This window comes from Parambassis ranga, chromosome 18, assembly GCF_900634625.1.
Source record: "Parambassis ranga chromosome 18, fParRan2.1, whole genome shotgun sequence".
In the NCBI taxonomy this organism is placed as follows: domain Eukaryota; kingdom Metazoa; phylum Chordata; class Actinopteri; family Ambassidae; genus Parambassis; species Parambassis ranga.
Window position 1 is genome coordinate 9,104,240 of NC_041038.1, and position 19,196 is coordinate 9,123,435.

The window sequence follows — 19,196 nt, forward strand, 5'->3', positions numbered from 1 at the left end:
ATGAAAATTTAATAGTATCTCTGTCTCCTTGGTAGCCTTGGACACTCATGGCAGCTCATATTTGGTGCAGTCCACCAGCTGAGGCTCCGGCTTACTGTGACCTTTTAGGATAACAGGTAAAGTATTGATGGTTGCTACAGATGAATATATTGTGCTTGATTTGCCTTAAAGAGTAACTTCTGTCTTGTAAATCATCAAGAAATGATTTTGAGTTTTTTGAGGAAACGAAAAGTAAATATAAGAGAAAACTAGAAAAGGACATTTCCTGAAGAAAATGCAAGTTTGATTGCTGCAGCTGAAGCATTGCTTTGAACGCTGATGTGAAGGATTGCTCTGAATTGCTGGAGAATCAGAGCAATTCAGAGCTTTGTATGCCTCTGTGTGTCAGCCTGTCACCATGGTAATGGCAGAGGAGACCTCAAAAACCACTCCCAACTTTGAGAGCCTGGCGTGCGGAAAGGATTCGGAATTAGAAAATTCTGAATACAAGTTTGATAGAGCAGCATCTAATGAGCGTTTTAAGACTAAAATGGAGTCTGTAGCTTGCAATTTGTAGGAGGAGATACATTTGGCAGATGATCCTCATTGAAGGGCTCTCTCATTGAAAAAAACTTAAAGTTGGCCCGGAATGTCCTCTGTGAGATGAACATTTTGATAGTTGAATGGCTGAAATCGGTCAATGTATGCTGAAGATATGCTGCGCCAAAAAACGTACGGAGGAATAAGAAAGAAGAAGAAGAAAGAGGGTGAAGAACAAGCAACAGCAATCAAACTAATAATCTTATGAATAGTTTTATGTAGTATATCATTCAAGGTGGTGTTTCTTTCCAGCTCTGTGTACCGGTAGTCTGTTCATTGGAACTACTTCCCTTATCATGTGGTAGTTGTTTGTTTTCTAGATTCTCTGTTCCACATTAACATGCTGCTGTCCTGATATTAGTTTTTTTATAAACAGCACACAACAGTGTTAGCTGAGGACATGCTCTGGCATGCTCATCTCTTTTTTGCATCTGCCGAGGTTTCATCACAGTACCGCCCCTGTGTCTGTGAGACAACACCGAGGGATTAAACACCCTTTCATCAGCTCTGTCCCTATGTGTCTACAAATGAAAACATCTGTAATGCTCATCAGTCATTGCTGAAAATGTACTGTATGTGCTGTGGTTCCATTATAAGTCTTCATACTTTTCATTGCAGGTCACAGAAACAGGACTTGCTGTACCGTCCTTGTAAAGCCGCTGCTTCCTCTTTAAGAAACCACTGACATTTGAACTCCTCCGAACGTTGTTTGACTTCCCACTTTGATCTCAGTCCAAGTCAGCTGGAGAGCAGGTTAGTCATCCCTTCTCTGAGATCACTGAGGATGTTTACTAACGCTTGAACATGCCTCAGGGCATATTCACACACATGCATTTAAATTGGTAGGAACACAAAGTGAACGTGCTGTTGTGCTGTTTCTGATTTTTGTTTTTGCACTAACAATGACAGGATTTTTTAACATGTGTGTGAGAGTGTGTGAGAGTTTAAATTTGGAACATTTAGTACACAGGATTACTGAAACTAAAACAGCCTGGCTGCAGGTGTGACTCTGCATTTTGGACAGGGAACTTTCTCTTCCTTGTCTCATACAAGAGGAGTGACTCACTCAGATTTTAACCACAAACCACATTTGGCAGGTCAGTTTAGGGCACATTGAAGATCTGAACCGTGATATGAATGCATGGGCACAAACTTTGAATGGACTTGTTATACTTGTTAAGCTCATAGCGCAGGTAGTGGCTAGTGGCAACTGCTAGAAATGACAGATAGCAACAAGGCCGCAACGCCGGCTACAGCTGTGGTATATAGTGCCACGCATGCATACGCGACATGCGTTAGGTGTGGAGCGTGGAGCGTTGGTTGTTGCCATAGTAACTGTTAATAAAAGAAAGAACTCCGACTGGAGAAGCTGCCTCCCGATCTTTAATTACGGACTCCACAGCTCCACGCAGCTGCTTCTTATCAAGTATGATAAACAAGCCTAAAAATGACCTAAATGAGCCAAAATACGTGAATGTTTGTATGACACTCAAGCAAGACCATTCTGTTATAAGGTTCCTTAACTGCACCAATGTCTTCAGAGATTGTGTATGTGTGTGCTGGTTGTTTTTTTTAAGCTTTCAATTGTGCTGTTAAACTCACAAAAATATTTTCTTTGGACCCAATCTGCCATAGAAATTTCATTTACTTAAGCCAGAATGTTGTTGAACCTTGTGAAAGACTGAATTTAACATGAATCCTGCGGTGCAGTTGAACAGTTTTCTTTTTCTCTGGAAAAACTGTTTAATATTGAAAGTCTTGGTCAGCTAAGGGTTTAAATTTTCCAGTAAGATGGCTTCCTTAGTGTCACCATCTTTGTGTATTCAGATGTGTGTGTCGCTTGGTGGCACAGCATGAAAAGCTATGATCACGTTCGGCCAAACTACCATGAATAGGGATGGATGGGCAACGGGGTGCCTCTGAATGTGGAGTTGGTGGCTGGCTGCAGCCGAAGGACAATGCCAGTACACATGTGTGGACGGGGCGGCTGCACTCCTGGAACACACACACGCACTATTGTCTTTGCCAACGGGCCGTCTGCTTCACACACACGCAGTCTCTCTTTCTGTTGTAATTTTATGTCCAGTTTTTATGTCCTCAGGAACACACACACACACACACACACCCGGCATGCTTTGAAAACGTGCAGGAGTGCATGAGGAGGGGGGGGGGCGAGAGAAAAAGTTTGTCCAACTCCAAGTGCCAGAGAGGTCACAGGAACAACACCCAATCCCAGAGCGGTTCCCATGGAGACAAGTGTGGCAGCGTACAATGAGGGTGAGAGAGAGTGATGAAAGAGAGGGAGAGAGGGAAAGGGCAGGGACGAGTAGGAGGAGGGTGGGTTGTTGGCGTCAAGGTTCAGTTGGTGGGTACTGGGGAGGTGGGGGGGAATCTCCACTCAAAAGGACAGTGGGAAGTATGATGGTGTCGTAGCATAACAGTTACTAGAACATTCTTCCACCCCAACCTGCATTTTTCTGCCCCCTTGTTCCAATGGAGAGAATACCTCCTCATCTAAGGCCGCTGAGTGGCTCATGGCTGACAGAGGGGGGGGGGATGGAGATATGTGGAATTTCCACTGACCATGATGTGTGTGTCTGAGGAGTGTTGTTGTCGGGAATTTTGCACGGATACAGACGAATCAGAAGGGATTTACAGCTACAGGCCTCGATGTGTGGTTGCAGCCACGCGGCGCTGGCATTAGTTTGGTGATGGAAAAGGACCCATTATAGCTATTGGAGCTTGTCCCTAGTAGTGTCAGTTGTAGCCACAGATGCACCCACTGACCTAAAAGCAATTAATTGACATCATCGCTGGTGGCACTTGAACCCTTTTAGCTGAGGGCACGGACAGTCGGAAGAGTGTCCCTGCCCCAGTTTCTGTCCCCGTCTGTCCACCTTTAGCCGCTGTCTGACTCATCTTTGGAAGGAATATCTAGCCTGTGAGGGAGCTCTGTAATGTCTGAAGGAAGCCATTTTTTAAGCACCATGTCGGCGCAGTAGCAGACGTGATCACAAAATATTCTCCATGCACATGCATTAGCCACAGAGGGCTTGCAGATCAGCAGCACCATCATTTGCAATTTGTGCCATTGGCTTAACTTTTCCTGCAACTAAAACTAAACTGTTTACTTTTTAAATGTTAAAGCATAGAAATGGATTATTGTTGCTACGCCATCTTTTCAAAGTTGTAAAATCCTTTATTATGCCATCATAAACGACTGTGGCCTTCACTGGGCCGTACTGGATTGATGCACTGGAACCCAAAGGGCCACACCCCCACCAGAATAACCTGTTGTGCTGTTTTCTCCCAGTTCCATTTATTCTGAATGAGCATACTGTCGTATGTGGACCTTGCCAGACACAAAGAATTTCATGAAATAATTTGCATCATGGGAAATGTAGGACGTAGCACTTTGTTGTCAGCTTGTCCAGTCGTTGAGACTTTTTAGTCAAGACATCTCAGCCTCTGCTTCACCGATTTCGCTCTTTGTTTTTTTTTAATGCGTCTCTTGTAAGTCCGTAAACTTTATCAAAGTGCGGTGCTAAATCACCGGAGCGCCCCTTTAAAGATTCCATTTTTTTTTCTCCTTCTCAACTTCACTTGTTCCACAGAGTGTTCCCATCCGCCATTTGACTACTGCCAGTTTGTCCTCTCTCTGTCTCACTTTCTCGCTTGTCTGTCTCGCTCACTCTACTCTCACTGTCTGTCTGTCTGTCTGTCTGTCTGTCTGTCCTTGTGCCCAGGTTTTTTGGAGTTGGCATGGTTCCTGTTTGTTTTCAGCCATTTTGGGGACTTGCAGTGCTCGTAACAAACTGCTTAAATGGCGTCCTCTTGCTTGCTTGCTTGCTCTCCCACTCTGTCTCCCTCTGCCTCTCCCTCCCTCTCCGTATCGCCGGGCTTTGTGTATATAAAGTAGTGTGTGTGCATGTGTGTCTGTGTGTTAGGAAGAGGGAACAACACTTCCAAATAAAAAGAAGATTGGATTCAGTGGGTGGGGGGGTGGTGGTGGTGGTGGTGTTGGGGTCGGGAGATGGGGGAGTGCAGAGGGGAGGTGGGGGGGGGGGATTCACTTGCCGGAAGAAAAAAAAAAAGAGCAAAAACAGTAAGACTCGTGTGTCAGAGGCAAAAACTGGAGTGAGAGAGGAGAAAGAAAGGGGGAGTGAGGGAGAGCAAGCAAGTTCGAGTGTGAGAATCGCTCCTGCCCTCTGTCTTCACACACTGCTGCCTGTATGTGTGTGTGTGTGTGTGTGTGCACCGCCTCTCCCTGCTCTCTCTCCCTGCTCTCTCTCTCTCTCTCTCTCTCTTGCTCGCACACACACACTCAGACGTGCGCATACACAGATCGAGAGAGAGAGAGAGTGAGTGAGTGAGAGAGAGAGGGAGAGAGAGAGGGAGTGTGAGGGGAGAGAACACATCGCAGCAAAGATGCAGCAGGAGGTTTTCCGAGGTACGTTCTCTTGTATGCTTGCCTTCCTGAGAGACAGACAGAGAGAATAAGAGGAAGAGAGGCTGAATTCTGTTGTTTTTCCTGCTTGTTTTTCTGCTCCACTCCGCTGCTGTGGTGGCGGTTGCTCCGCGCGTGAAGAGGAGGAAAAGGTTTTTATTTTACTGTGCGTGTGTTGGGGCGTGAGTGTTGGTGGGTGTGTGTATTTATGCAGTGGAGACGTATTTATGTGTGTGTGTGTGTGTGTGTGTGTGTCTATGCTGGGTCTGTGTATGTGTGTGTGTGTGCGTGCGTGTGTGCCAGTAACAGGCCTTGTCTCCCTCATCCTCCCCTCTGTCGCTGACGCACCACGCAGTTCTTTTTCAAGAGCGATGACTCGTTTCGAGATTGTGATGAAACTTTTAATTTATCGAAGCCTCTTGCGTCTCTGTGATTCACCGCTGATGGTGACGGTGGAAGGGGGGGGCGGCCTGCAAACATCACAACAGGCGTGATGTGAGATTTGTTTCTAGGGGTCCTAACATGGCCTCTCACCTCTGCGCATGAACTTATTAACAACATTAGAGGAAGTGTTTTGGGAGGAGAAACTTCTAAATATCTCCGGTTCCATCTGCTGCTGGTTCTGTCTCTTATTTTGTGTGGTGTTTTTTTTTTTTTTTTTTTGTGGGCCGCCCAGTTTGTCCTCCATTTTACCAGCCTGTTGTTTTGCTGGAGGGTGTCTCACATAGAGCAGCAGAGGGCATATTGATGTCCCCAACCCTGTTGTTGCTGCCCGAAGTCTTACTTTTTTTTCCCCAAAACAACGGAGCATCTGCTGCCAACTACTCCACATTCCTGGTTTCCATGGATGCCAAGCCAAGCCCCCGTGCTCAATGTATGGAAAATATGATCCACGCTGCCACCAGGGTAGGGGTCATAGGTCAGGCAATGGGAAGTGTAGTTTCTTGCTGCTCTGTGGTATCAAAAACGATGATGTTATTATTACAGATAAGTTGTGCTGCTTCAGGCCTTGTGGAATGGCATGTTTGAGTTGGTTTGCCTCTGTATGTTTATGTCACAAACACAGAAACACATTGAGGAAACTGGCGCAGCGCTTTGCCTCTCTCTCCACCCCCCGCCATCATTTTTAACACGCCGCTTTTTTAGTTCAGCCTTGCTAATACTCAAATGTTCCTCGGTTGTTTGAGAATCCAGCGGGGTTTTCACACCGCCTTCAACAGGGACTGCACGTGAAATTGAAAATGATTTTGGGGAAATTACCTACAAAAAGGTCACCGGTGTAGTGCTACTGCTCTCCAGGGGGGCTTTTTTCAGTCTTACTGTTTCCTAATGCCTCCCATGATTCTATTGCAGTGAGCAGAATTATGGGAATTACGTGCTGGGCTGAGAGCTAACAGAGCGTAGAGAGTGTGGCGTTTTAGACATGGACAGGCTTGCTGGTGCGTGGAGTGGCATTCGAAAACACCACGATACGACAGCTCTCACATGGGGCCAGGGGGGGAGCCACACAGTCAGTCACACCGAGGGGGATCTGAAAGACAAGGAAACCATAAAATGTGAACATGGAATTGATGTGTTTGAAGTTACCCCTACCCTACCTCCCCCACTTGCACCACCACAACCACCACAACCACTCCCCAACCCAAACTTCCCCCTCACCTCCTCCCTTCTTCCCTCCCTCCCTCTATCCCATCTGGCTGGCTCCACCATGCTCTTTTGGCCGGGGGGTTGTGGAGAGTTCAGTAGCTGTTCTTGCTAACGATGTCCCCCCACTCACACACACACACGCACGCACGCACGTCTTCACAGACCAACTGCTGCTTCGATAGTTGGGCCCCTCTGGCTGCCCCTCACTGGGGAGAGAGTCCAACCAACACCTTCCTCTTTCCACATGCTCCTCGCCGCTGGCTCACCGGCTCGAACACCGAGGCCCCCCACATTCCGCCTCGCAGGCACTCCCCTTAACCCCCTCACACATACAACAACACCATCATACCTTTTAGTAATATTGCACCTAGCGATTAGCTTTACATTTATTAGTCAGTGACGTTTCTAAAAAAGTAAATTAAAATAGAACGCACACACACAAGTTTGCTGTGCCGCGGTTTATTCACCTCAGAATGATTCAAGTTTTCAATGGCCTGCATGTGTTGTTTGCACAATCCTATTTTCTATTAATATTTGTAGCTGTTGATTACAAGGGTCAGCAGAGGTAATTGCCAAATGCCGAAATTAATACCTATATGTATTTTTCACTTTGGTGAAATGTAAACAAAGATGGACAAACCCTGTGTGACATCACACATAATGGAGCACAATGGAGCAGCTAAAAATTTGAGACGACAGCCACACATCAGTCACAGCAGTTACGTACTAAATTATGCATTACTTGAAGCCTCAATAAATTAAATAATGTCGTGAAAGTTCAGTGAAAATCCCTGTAAGTTGGTCTCTGTAGTAAATTAATTTGTTATTAGGTTGTAAACATGTTTATTTCTGCATGTGTTACACATGCGGAGCCACCCTCAAGTGGCCATTTGAGGAATTGTAGCTAAATGCCCTCCAGTGCTAAAACGTTGGTTGCCATCAGACAAATTTTCCTTTTTTGTTTCTGTTGTGCATCACATATAAGTAGTGTTTTTTTCTATTATTATTATTCTTTTAATCCAGTCAATTTTGACTGAATGACTTTTAAAAAACTGCCTCCTGGATGTCACATTTCCAAAGCTGCAAATTGGAACTAGAGCCAATAAATGTCAGTGATTACTACAGAGTCTATTGACCCAGGAATAAATGCACAATGTACCATTTCCCACTGAAGACAAAAGCTAAATTTTAGTTGGTTTTCCTGGGTGAAAGGGTGTTGAAATTTGAAAATTCGAGCCATAGGTCCAATTGTTTTTTATTAAAAAGAAGTGTTGCCTCAAAATAGATTAAATTTGTATTTATATCATTTTTAAGGCTTTCCCTTTGAAATGGAATAAGGCCCACAAATAAGCATGGTCACTGAATCCTTACAGTTATTTTTTTTATCAGCACTGTTTCATCGAGGAATAAACAGATTGCTCAATGTCTGGTTCAAGGCCTTGTGCTGATGTACCAGCCAAACTCCTCTGTCATCCTGCCTTATGTTATGCAAGGCCACTTCAGTAGTAACGTTTGAGGCTGGTTGTCTGTTTAATATCGATCGATTACAAACAAATGGTTTCCATGGTCGTAATGTCATCAGATACTTGTTAAGCCGGTCAGTGAAACTTGTGTTTTGAATTTCAGCATATAATTATTGAGCCCAATAGCACTTTTAATTTCCTCCAGTGTTAATTGGTTTTAACCTGCACAACAAATAATAGAGTGTTTGTGCTGATTTTATTCCTAACATGCTGAATCTGTGCCTTTGTTCCCTTGGCCTGTCAGTGAGGAGTCATTACGTGAAAGCAAGTGCATTTGGTATAATGTGCTTTATGTTTACATTAGTCTAGTTTGTAATTTGTCCTGTATCAGCTGGGCACCTGCTTGTGCTATGTGGTTTTGTAGTGCTACAACTGTAAATAGATGGACACTTCATTGGCCAACCAGCGTGTTTATTTGTTCAGAACATCCTGTTGCAGAGAGGTGTGGGAACAGGGCTGCTGTTTATTTTGATTTCACTTTAGGCTCCTCGTGGTCACTTTTGTTTGAGTGTCTGTGAGTTATGGAGAAGGATATATGTGCGTCTGTTAATCTGCATCGTTTTAGAAAGAGTGTTTTTCTGCATGTTTTGTATGAGCGTGCATGAGTAAATTCAGCACATCTAAAGCTGCCTGTCACAGTCAGACAGCCTGTCGTGCAGGCTCTGCTTCTACAGAGGCTGTGTGCGTCACAGGGAGATAAAGAAAAAGAGCGAGGGGGCGTCATACGCATTTTCCTGTTCGCGGCGCAAGCATCTGATGAGATGGTGAAAATTTTAGCCTTAGCGCCGTCTCTCAGTGTGTCCGCCCACTTGTAGCAGGCTGGCGCTTGCCATAAGGGATTTCCTGCACAACATCTATTGCTCAGCAAATGCGAGTGACAAGACAGAGCAACAAAATACAGCGTGTGCATCATGTCATAAAAGACACATGTGTTTCCTTTTGTTGACAATGGCTCCAGCTGCAGCCCAGTGTCAGGCCGCACTGCACTCAGATTCACCTTTTGTTTTGAATATCATTTACAAGAGGGCCTAGCCATGTTGAGCTACTTTGTGTATGGCTGTCTGTGCTGCCTGTAGGTACAGTGCATGTATGTGCAGTGTGTGTCTCCTGTCTGCAGTGTGTCTGTCGGCCCCCAAACCTCTTGCATGCTCACTCACTAACCCTCTCTTTCTCTGTCACCCTTTCACTCTCCCTCATCCTCACCCTGTCTCCCTCTCTCTCTCTCTCTCTCTCTCTCTCTCCCTCCTCTTTCCTCTGCAATAACAGTGCTGACCTAGTTTCTGCCTGTTCAGGGCTGCCTGTGGAATTTTACAGCGGCCTGCCTTCCTGGCTGCTTTGCTGCTTGAAAATGAAGGCAGAAAAGCATGACTGAGGATTTTTCTTCTTGTCGCATCATTATGCCCTTATACTGTCTTCATCTTTCTTCCCGGTGTGCAGACCCACACAAATGAACCTATTTTAAGGGCTGAAATCAGATTATTGTATGTGAATCTGAAGCTTTCTTACATATGGGGAATGTAGCTGCTTTGCATCTGCCACCATAGCCACCAAATTAGAATGGAAATGAGAATAGCCCGTCGCTCATCTCCTACAGCTTAGCTGAGATTGTACCGGATGCAGAGGGCAGAAAAACACCCCTTCTCAGCGCACATGTGTGCAATCTTCCTCATGTCTCCTCTTCCCTTCCCCACATCTTCACAAATAAATGGTTAGAGTCTTGCCTGGCAAATACTAGCCAGTGCCAGGAATGGCTAACAAGGCTGTTGCTCAAATAGCACGAGAGTGGGACTATTTTTATGTGCGTCCGGGCCACAGATCTAAGTCAGCACTCTATTCTGAGGGAATCTTGATTAAATCTGAACGCCTCCCAATTAGGCATAGGGAATGTTGTGTCACAGCTGAGCGAGAGATGGATCTCTGGAATGTGTTTCTGAAAGCTTGGCTGTGGCACACTGAAATCTAAACCAGCACTGCCGCAGATTCATTCCTTCCCCCTGCCCTCTCCCTTCTTTCACTCACTCCTGGCTGAGCAGTTGGAGATCATCAGTGCCGGGGCATTCGGTTCTCTCAAAAGTGTTCCGTCAGCTTCTTGATTGCCTCTGGAAAAGTCTTGGGCGTAATGTTAATAATACACGTCAGTTTCAATTAATGTGTTATTCATGTATTTATAATGCTAATACCTTTCTTTTTCTGACTCTTCTTTTAGATTTCGGGGGCTGGTCATGGTGTCCGGAGAGAAGGTGTGGGACCCCCTCCATGCGGGCCTTATTCAGCCACGTGTGAGTGAACATCGCCTGGCTCCTGGGCTAACTCCTCTCTGCAAGCCCTCGCATAGTGCTACTAAGGACGCCACACTACACCAACGTCACCGGTTGTCACCTTCGTCTTCCCTGCCACCGTCATCAGTGGCACGAAACACCCTTTGTCCTCTTCAAGCCTCCTCGCCATTACACACCCCTGACAGCTCAAAAAAGACTGAAGGACTATACAAACCAGTTTGCTGTCTTGGTGTGGCATCTAAGTCTAAGGGAGACGAGGAAGAACGAGAAGCTACGGAGCTGGAGATGAAGGCTAAAAAACTTGGAGGCCGAGGAGAGGCGACAATGGAGGATAGGTTGGAGGATATGGTTGATGGACCTAAAAATGCAAAAATCACCCTAAGCTTCCCGCTTAGTGCAGCCCCACTCCCAACCTCTCTGACATCACCAAACCACTGTCATAGCTCCTCGTCGTCCTCTCCTTCCCCCCACCGACGGCGCCCATCCTCCAAGAACTCAGACAAGGGGTCTCTGTGGAAACTGGATGCCACCATGGATGTAAAGCACAGACCTTTTAAGCCCCCAAGACACGACAGCTCTCCGTCCTCTTCCCCCTCCTCTTCCTCATCTCCCATGACTGTTCATGCACTTATCAGGAAGGATATAAAATCCCCGCCTCCTCTTAAGTGCTCCAAACTCAATTCAGAGACTCAGTTTCACAGGTCACCCCCACGATCCTCTACTGGGTCTTTAGGGGGCTGTTTCGGTGGAGATGGGTGGGATGAGAGGCATAGGGTGGCCAACGGAACAGCCTCACCCTCTCAGACTGCCCAGATCCTCTTTAGTCTGGGCACATCAGCCTATCAGAGAGATGCAGACAGGAGAGAGAAAATAACAGGAAGACCATCTGGGAAAGCGGGAAGCCCTCACGGACCAAGTCTTCACCCACCCACCCTCCATCTCCCTCCCCCCTTACCGCCACCACCTCCTCCGCCTTCCGAGGGTCTAACTGCACCCCCCCACTCATCCTCATATTCCCCTACTGAAAGCTTAAAGCCCGAGCTGATTTGTGGGGTTTGCCATCGTCTTTTCAGCTCAGCCTCCTCCCTCACAGTCCACATGCGGCTGCATCGTGGCAGCCGCGCCCTCAGTTGCCGATATTGTGGCAAAGTCTTTATCCACAGCAAGAGACTGCAATCCCATGAGGCCTCCTGCAGGGTGCCAGGCCTGCCCTCGAACAGCCTGCGACCTCCTTCTCTCACTGTACAGCCAAAGGAGGAGCCACTGGAGGAGGGTGAGGTGAGAGTCGAGGGGGGAGTCATTGTGGGAGAAACAGACATCAGCAAGGCGCGGCCGGGAAAGAAAGCGCGGAGCCTCCTGGCGCGTATCCAAGGTGATGATGCAGCAGCCGCAGAGCTACTGGCGGGTGATGAGCACCATTTTGTGAAGGTGGTAGATGGCAATGTCATTTACTTCTGCTCTGTGTGCGAGCGCTCCTACATGACCCTTTCCAGCCTGAAGCGTCACTCTAATGTGCACTCATGGCGCCGCAAATATCCATGCCATTACTGCGACAAGGTCTTTGCCCTGGCTGAGTACCGCACAAAGCACGAGGTGTGGCACACAGGAGAGCGCCGATATCAATGCATCTTTTGCTGGGACGCCTTCCCCACGTACTACAACCTCAAAACCCACCAGAAGACCATCCACGGCATTAATCCTAGCCTCATCTCCAGTGAAAAGACTGCTAATGGAGGTTATAAGCAGAAAGCTAATGCCCTCAAGCTCTACCGCCTGCTCCCAATGCGCTCCCAGAAGAGACCCTACAAGACCTATAGTGACAGTTTGCATAATGGCCTGCTTCTGCCATCAGCTGACACACCTTCCCTCTTGCCTGGCCTAGGCTGCGCTCTGGGCCCCGGGGAACTACAAAGCCTCATTGGTGGGGCCCACTCTAAAAGCGTTAAGCCTGACCCAGATGCTTTCCCTGATGGCTTTCCTGTTTCTGTGGCCACTGAACACGGGGACCTCTCTGCACTAACACCTGTACCCCAGGCGGATGTGCCCCAGGTTAGAAAACATGAGAGTGATGCCCTAGAGTCAGAACAGGGGAGAGGCAGCTCCAAAATGTCTAGTAACAGCAAAACCAAAACTCCCAAGACTGGTAGAGGCACAGAAACAGGCATGCCTTCTGTGATTACATATGGCCATGCAAAACCCTCTGTCATAGTTCATGGAACAGCAGTGTCATCCTCTGTCATTGTGCATAGCAACCAGGTGACGACAGGAAGTGAAAAAAGCCCTGTGAGCAGCCCGTCCCCTGAAACCAGTAGCAGTCACCCATTCCACAAGGGCAGCCCTAGGCCAATCAAAAAGCAGAGAGATAGCATAGATAATCCTAGGAAGAGGTCAAGAGACAGTTCAGATACCACAGAAGAGGGCTCAAGAGGCAGACAGGAAGCTGAGACGAGCAGATTATTTCACAAATCACGCAAGTCCCACAGCAAGAGTGACATCTCAAACTCAAAGCAGCTGTCAGCATCTGTAGGGTCACAAGTCAAAGAGGCAGGGCCGCTGTGCCAGATTACTGTACGCATTGGTGAGGAGGCCATAGTGAAGCGTAGCATCTCTGAGACAGACCTCAGGAGAGACAAGGGCCTCTCTCCTCCGAAAACCAAACGGACTGAAACAGCATCTGTGCGGGAAGCCAAGGAGCAGCGGCACTCTCACTCCCACCACCATCACCATAAACACCGCCTCCAAAGCAGAGCTAGCCGGGAAGCAGAGGGCGATAAAGAGAGGGGAGACTGTGAGGAGGAGGAGGAGGAGGAGGAGGATGAAAAGGCAGAGGAGGAGGAGGAGGAGGAGGAGGAGGTGGCTGGGAAAAAAAGCTCCAAATCCCCTGATGGAGTGAGAGAATATTACTTCCGTCAGGAGGTGCGTGAACAGGAGAGTGACCATGACTTGGAGGATAATTTATGGCGACCTTACTACTCTTATAAGCCTAAGAGGAAGACCCAAGCACACCTACAGAGGGTAAAGAGCTGGCAGAGGAAACTGAAGTACAAGCGTTCCATCCGGCTGAAGAGGAGGGCAGAGAGACTTAAGACCCTTGTGAATAAAGAGACAGAGAAATCACAAGATGAAGAAGAAGACGGGGCACCTGAGGAGGCTGAAAAAGTCTCAAAAGCTAACAGAGACAAGCGAGAGGGGAAAAAGAAGGATTATCTCTCTGCCCCCGTAAAGGAAAAAAGTAAAGTCGCAGAGGAACAGGTTAAGGAGGCCCGTCATGAGGTATCCACCCCTCCCCTGCACTCTCCAAAGCCGTCTACCATCTCTCTGTCTACCTCAGTGGCCCCTACAGGAATAAAAAGGCGTCCTTGGACTAATGGGAATGCAGCAGAGTGTGGTACATGTGGCCGCTGGTTCTCAAGCCCCAGGAAGCGAGACAAACATGAGCTGAGCCATCTGCTGGAGTTTGTGTGCCTCTTCTGTCGAGCCACTTTCCCCTCGAGGGACAAGTTGGAAGACCACCAGAGATCCCAGCATCCTAAGCCCACTGAGTCGCCCTCTGTGCCCCCCAAGATTGCTCTTGGTGAACAAGTTGAAGGTTTTGGGACGAAGTCTGTGCCAGAGATCGCAAAATATGATGAAGATAAAAGCAGAGGGAGTAGATCTAGCCCAAGCCGCCTAAGCAGAAGAGCATTATCGCGACACACCTGTCCGCAGTGTCATAAAGTGTGCAAGACATCTTCAGCACTGACTCGCCATGTCCGACGCCACGAGTTAAGCAGCTCTCCAGAGAGAGAAACGGACGACAAAGATCCAAAAACATCAGAGGCAGTTGTTAACACCCATAACACAGACACAGAGACTGAAAAAAGACAGCTTCCCAGTGCTTTATCTGTTTCAGTTATCAGCTATTCAACACCAGAGCCGCCCAGCAGTGGTGACTGTTTGGCATCACAGCAGCATGAAGACCATCGCAGTGAATTAGCAGACAGACATCATACGCCAGAATCCAGTGACAGACCTGAACAAACAGACCTCAGACCTCAGATCACAGACCCTCCATTAGAAAGCCCAGTTAACCTGACACCCACTAAACATGAATTCACACCTGCTCCACCCTCCGCTCTACACAGCGTGCTCGTCATGAACGGATCTGAATGTCTTGACTATCGCACGCCCAGCAAAAAGAATCTAGACAGCCATGTGCACAGAATACCCAGCCCTGTGCACATTGTGGCACCCACCAACACCTCTCCAAATGTGCCCATGACATCACAGACCAGAATAACCACTGCTGCTGCTTCTGTTACCATGACAACAACTTCCAGCTCTGCGGGGGGATTTATGAAACGGGATGGGGTCATTATGGACAGAGGAGAAAGGCAGGGCGGAAGCAGTATATTCCTACATGCAGGATACGAAGAGCCACCTTTGGTCCAAGATCTCAGAGTCCAGTCCCTGTCCAGGAGTCCTTCTCCCACTGAAGCACAAGATCTGACCATGTCCTCTATACTAGCCAGGGAGAGGGAGATAGAAAGGCAAAGAGAGAAAGAGAGGGAGCTAGAGAGGCAGAGGGAGCGAGAGAGGGACAGAGAAATTGAGAAAGAAAGGGAGAAAGAGATAGAGAGGGCCCAGCAAATCAGTAGAGTTGGTCACCCACCAGAGGACCAGATTGCACTCTTGGTCCCTAAAGAGGAGCCCTTGAGCCCTGTGCCGTCTCCCCAACGTCTCCCCACTCAAACCACTATGAATGGACCCTCTTCACACAGGCACACTCCTAAATCCCCCTGCCGGTCCCCCTCAGCTATTGGACTGTTAGCTCAAGCCAACCGCCAGGTTCACTCCAGTTCACAAGGACTCGACAGGCTCACGCTGCCCACTGGAGCAGCTGGTGCCGGTGACCGCCCATCTGCCCACGCTCTGCTCCTCCCCCGAGCCTCACAACCACCTGAGCCAGAGCACCAGGACACTGTTTCTTCCAGAGATTCCCAGCAAGGGGACGCCACCCCAATGGGTTATCCTTCCCAGGATTACCCACTACCCCTTATTGTGCCAGACAGCTACCGCTCTGGTAAGAAACAGGAGGAAAACCTGCTCATGTCCTCCTATCCACCTGGAGCTCTTCCCTTTGGACCCCTGGGGAAGGTGATGGTCCCTAATGGTGCAGACTTGGCCAAGCTGCCATTCTACCCAGACCCTTACCAGCTGCTCTACGGGCCCCAGCTCCTGGCCTACCCTTACAACCTGGCAGCACTTCCGGTGGCTCTGAATATGATGGCACCTGGGGGAGACAAAGTGGAGCCCCTGCCTCTCCTCCCTGCCATCTTCAACTACGCAGCCAGTGCCGGGCCCTACATGGGAGCAGCGCCTCACCCCCTTGTGGCTAATCCCAGCCTGTACAGCAGCGGCAGCAGCAGCGGCAAAAAGCAACGGGACAGCAGCAGCGGCAAACCTTAGGACACTTGACGCGCCATGAGGAATATATTTCACAGAGGATGGCCTCATCTGTTCAGGCTGGGATTGGGAGGGGGGTGTGTGAGCTCACTGCGTCACACTGTACCCCTGCCTCTGTTTTATTCAGTAGAGATCAGAGCTAGGCATTACAGGAGTAGGTGTGAAGGAAGGAAGAGGAGGAGAAAAGAAAAGGGGGAGGAGAGACTCAATATTATAGCGACGTATCATTACTCCCCTGTCTTTACTCCTGCTCACCTTCCTCTGCGTCTCTCCTTTCTGCCTGTAGTGTGTTGTAGTTCTAGAGCTTGATTAATCTTCCTCTCTGACTCATTATATTATCTATATAATATAAGAATAAGAACTGCTAACAGGGTGTGTGTTGTGTGAAAAATTAGTTCAGTCTACTTCCCTTTATAGTCCCCGCATAACGAGGATAAACGCTCTTCAGGGAAGGCTTGAGTGGACGAGGATAAGGGATGAGACAGAGGAGTCCTTACCACAGCTGGAGCATTAAGCAACTGAAAAATTGTGTATTTTTGTACGAGCGAGTGAGAATGCAGGTTAAACTGTCCATGGAAGTTATATCGTTGGGCTTAAGCAGGTATTACTGTGTATGCGTGACGTGTGTGTTTTGAGTGTGTATGAATGGCTAGATCATTCCGTGTGAGACGCACACAGCATTCCTACTCTGGTTGGAACCGCTACTGTGTAGAAGTGCATTAAGAAGTGATTCTTCATATCCAAATCAGTAAGAAGTCAAAGCTGTGGCTGTGACAATGACAGATCCATCTGAAAGTGGCCAGATCTGTACAGCATTCACTATAGTTTATACCTTACGTGCACAAACATAGAAACGTGTAGTGGTCACTTAAAAGGGGACACTTGTAGCTGCTTTTTGGAAAATGTAGCTGGCCACTGGGTAAAGGCTGGTGTAGAGCATTGCACTTCCGTTTTTCATCTCATTTCCTTCACGTTGAAAAACAAAAACAAAAAAAACAAAAAAAAGGAAAAAGAATAAAAACCAGTCAGCCTTCATCTTGTGTAGCTTTTTCCTCTTTGATTAAAGGAGGCGAAGGCTCCATTTCCTAAGCCAGGAAGAAGAAAGCAAAGAAGGAAAAGAGGAAAAAAATGGATTCAGGGTATTGAGTTATTTCTGGATAGGAAGAGAAATATATGGGCACAAAACTGTTGGACTGTTGGAGTCAGAAGGCCCCACGGAGATGATGGACGTATTAATAAAAAAAAAAAAAAAAAACATTGTCCTGCTCCACAACTGAGGGCAGATTGGAAAAAATCCTGAACTATTTCCCTTCCTGCTCTGTGTCATGGTAGGAAAAAGGCTGAGCTCAGCAGCCAAGAAGTGGTGGCCGACAACTCTCCAGACGCCCTCCTTGAGGGCCTTTTTGTTATGTGTATTGTTATCTCTATATGTTTGTTCTGTTGAACTTTGTTGTTGTTTATGTTGTTTAGCCCTCTTACCAGATGGAAGTGGCTTTGGTGAAAAAAAAGGGGGAGTAAACTTAAAAATATGAATGTAAATTTAGTGATGAGGTTAATGAAGTACAGCTGCATTAATGGTAGAGTTGGTTTCAGTTCCTTTTTTTTGTTTCTGTTTTGACACTAATAACCTGTTAAAGAACCGTATAATGTCTGGTATGCATATAAACAGTAGTCCTAGGAACATGTCAGTAAACTTGGGTTCTGTATCCACAAAGCATGAGCAACACTTGCTTCCTAACCGTTTATATCCTCAGCAAATCTGGCAACGTGCGCACAGCTTTTTCGTTTGTTATCTTTTTTAATATTTTCTGGCCTTTTTAATCTTCCATATCTCTGTTCATATATTTTTTATTTGGGAAAAATCCACAATATTAGCAGCCACATTTGCATCTATTTAGGAGCTCTTTAAATCCCCCTCCTCCTCTCCTACCCTAGAGAGCGTAAAAGTCGCTCACTACTGCGCCTCCTCCTGAATGAAGCGTGCGTGATGGTACAGCACCGAGGCACCTTTTTTTTTTTTTTTTTTTGTGGTTCACAGCGTGACCGACTGCAGGGGCACACAAGCAGCATCCCCTCGGGTGTGGTTACAAGCCTTTTTTTTTTTTTTTGCGTGTTTGTGAATAAGAGCGAGTGAAAACCAAAATAAATCTGCCTAAGCAGCATATCCATTGACTGCATAGGGGCCACCCGTTTTATTTTTTTATTTGTGGGTTAGTTTCAGTGTAAAAAAAGAATTAAAAAAAAAAAAAAAAAAGAAGAAGCCGCCTTCCTGTCTCCAAGCCATTCCTGTGTAGATGGACATGTTTGTGTTGTTGGACCATTTCTTATGCCATAGTTTGCCATCATGGTTATCATACAGACCAAAAGCATGCAAATACAGTATTGTAGTAACTGGACTGGAATCTGGTGGTAATATACAACTATTTACTGTATGTTTTAGTTTAAATGAATGTGCCTCTGCTTTGATATTTAAATATCTATTGTAAGATGTGGATCTGCCAGATTTCAACTATTGTTAAGGTGCCTTGTTATGGCATAAGAAATCTCTGGGGGAGACGACAGTGTGAGCTGGGAGCTTTGTTTGCTATGAAGCTGTTCATAGATGTAGGAGTGTGGCTAAACTGTTTCGGTATCGTGTACATGTCTAGGGTTAATACTGTGCCATATAGAAGCCCACAGAATATGTTAATGTTATTTTTAAAAGATGTTTTAAATGTTGCCTGATGACTTTGTCTTTAGATTTGATACAAAGGCTTGTAGCCACAGCTCTCCCAAAGTCTGTAGTTTCCTTTTTCCGACATTCTTCTCGTCTCTCTCTCTCTCTCTCTCTCTTTTTCTCTCTCTCCCGCCCTCCTTGTTTCTGTCTCCCTTTCTTTCTCTTTGCTGCAATCAAACAAAATAAAGTATTAACCTGATGACCCAATGAAATCAGCTCTAGTTTTGTATGTTGTTTTTTGAAATCGTGCCTGGTATGTAGTAGCTCTAAATTAGGTGGTGTCGGTTTTTCTGGTGTTGTCTGATTACAGTTTGCTCATCAGAATCTGATTTCTTACTGTCCTTGAATTTCCCACCAGTGACACCTAGTGGTTCTAATCTGAACAGACAGTTTGAAGACACACAAACATAAAGTCAGACATGAAGAAACTTGAATTAATCTCTCAAAATATTTATCACAAAATGTCAGTAGTGGGGAAAGTCGGATAACAAACCGCTGAATTTGTTTAACTTGTTGGACCTTTAGCAGATATTTTGTTGCTTTATTTTCATAACAGGAAA

The 19,196-nt window shown here is 46.8% G+C and overlaps 1 protein-coding gene across 6 annotated transcripts; it reads left to right on the plus strand.

The window, feature by feature from the left end:
* On the plus strand, positions 1 to 18,838 carry zbtb4 (zinc finger and BTB domain containing 4). Of its 6 annotated transcripts, none has more exons than XM_028429128.1 (3): positions 1 to 116; positions 1,198 to 1,332; positions 10,403 to 18,838. In XM_028429128.1, the coding sequence occupies exon 3, from the start codon at positions 10,419 to 10,421 to the stop codon at positions 15,921 to 15,923; it is 5,505 nt and encodes a 1,834-aa protein (XP_028284929.1). In that variant the 5' UTR covers positions 1 to 116; positions 1,198 to 1,332; positions 10,403 to 10,418; the 3' UTR covers positions 15,924 to 18,838. The 6 variants fall into 6 exon arrangements, with proteins under 6 accessions (XP_028284929.1, XP_028284932.1, XP_028284928.1 ...); XM_028429131.1 differs by lacking the exon at positions 1 to 116 and adding an exon at positions 1,035 to 1,118; XM_028429127.1 differs by lacking the exons at positions 1 to 116; positions 1,198 to 1,332 and adding an exon at positions 4,893 to 5,029.
* Positions 18,839 to 19,196: the final 358 nt, after the last annotated feature.

What these genes read in the sequence shown, in the direction of transcription:
- zbtb4 (XM_028429128.1), top strand. Translation starts at nt 10,419, where the DNA reads ATGGTGTCCGGAGAGAAGGTGTGGGACCCCCTCCATGCGGGCCTTATT.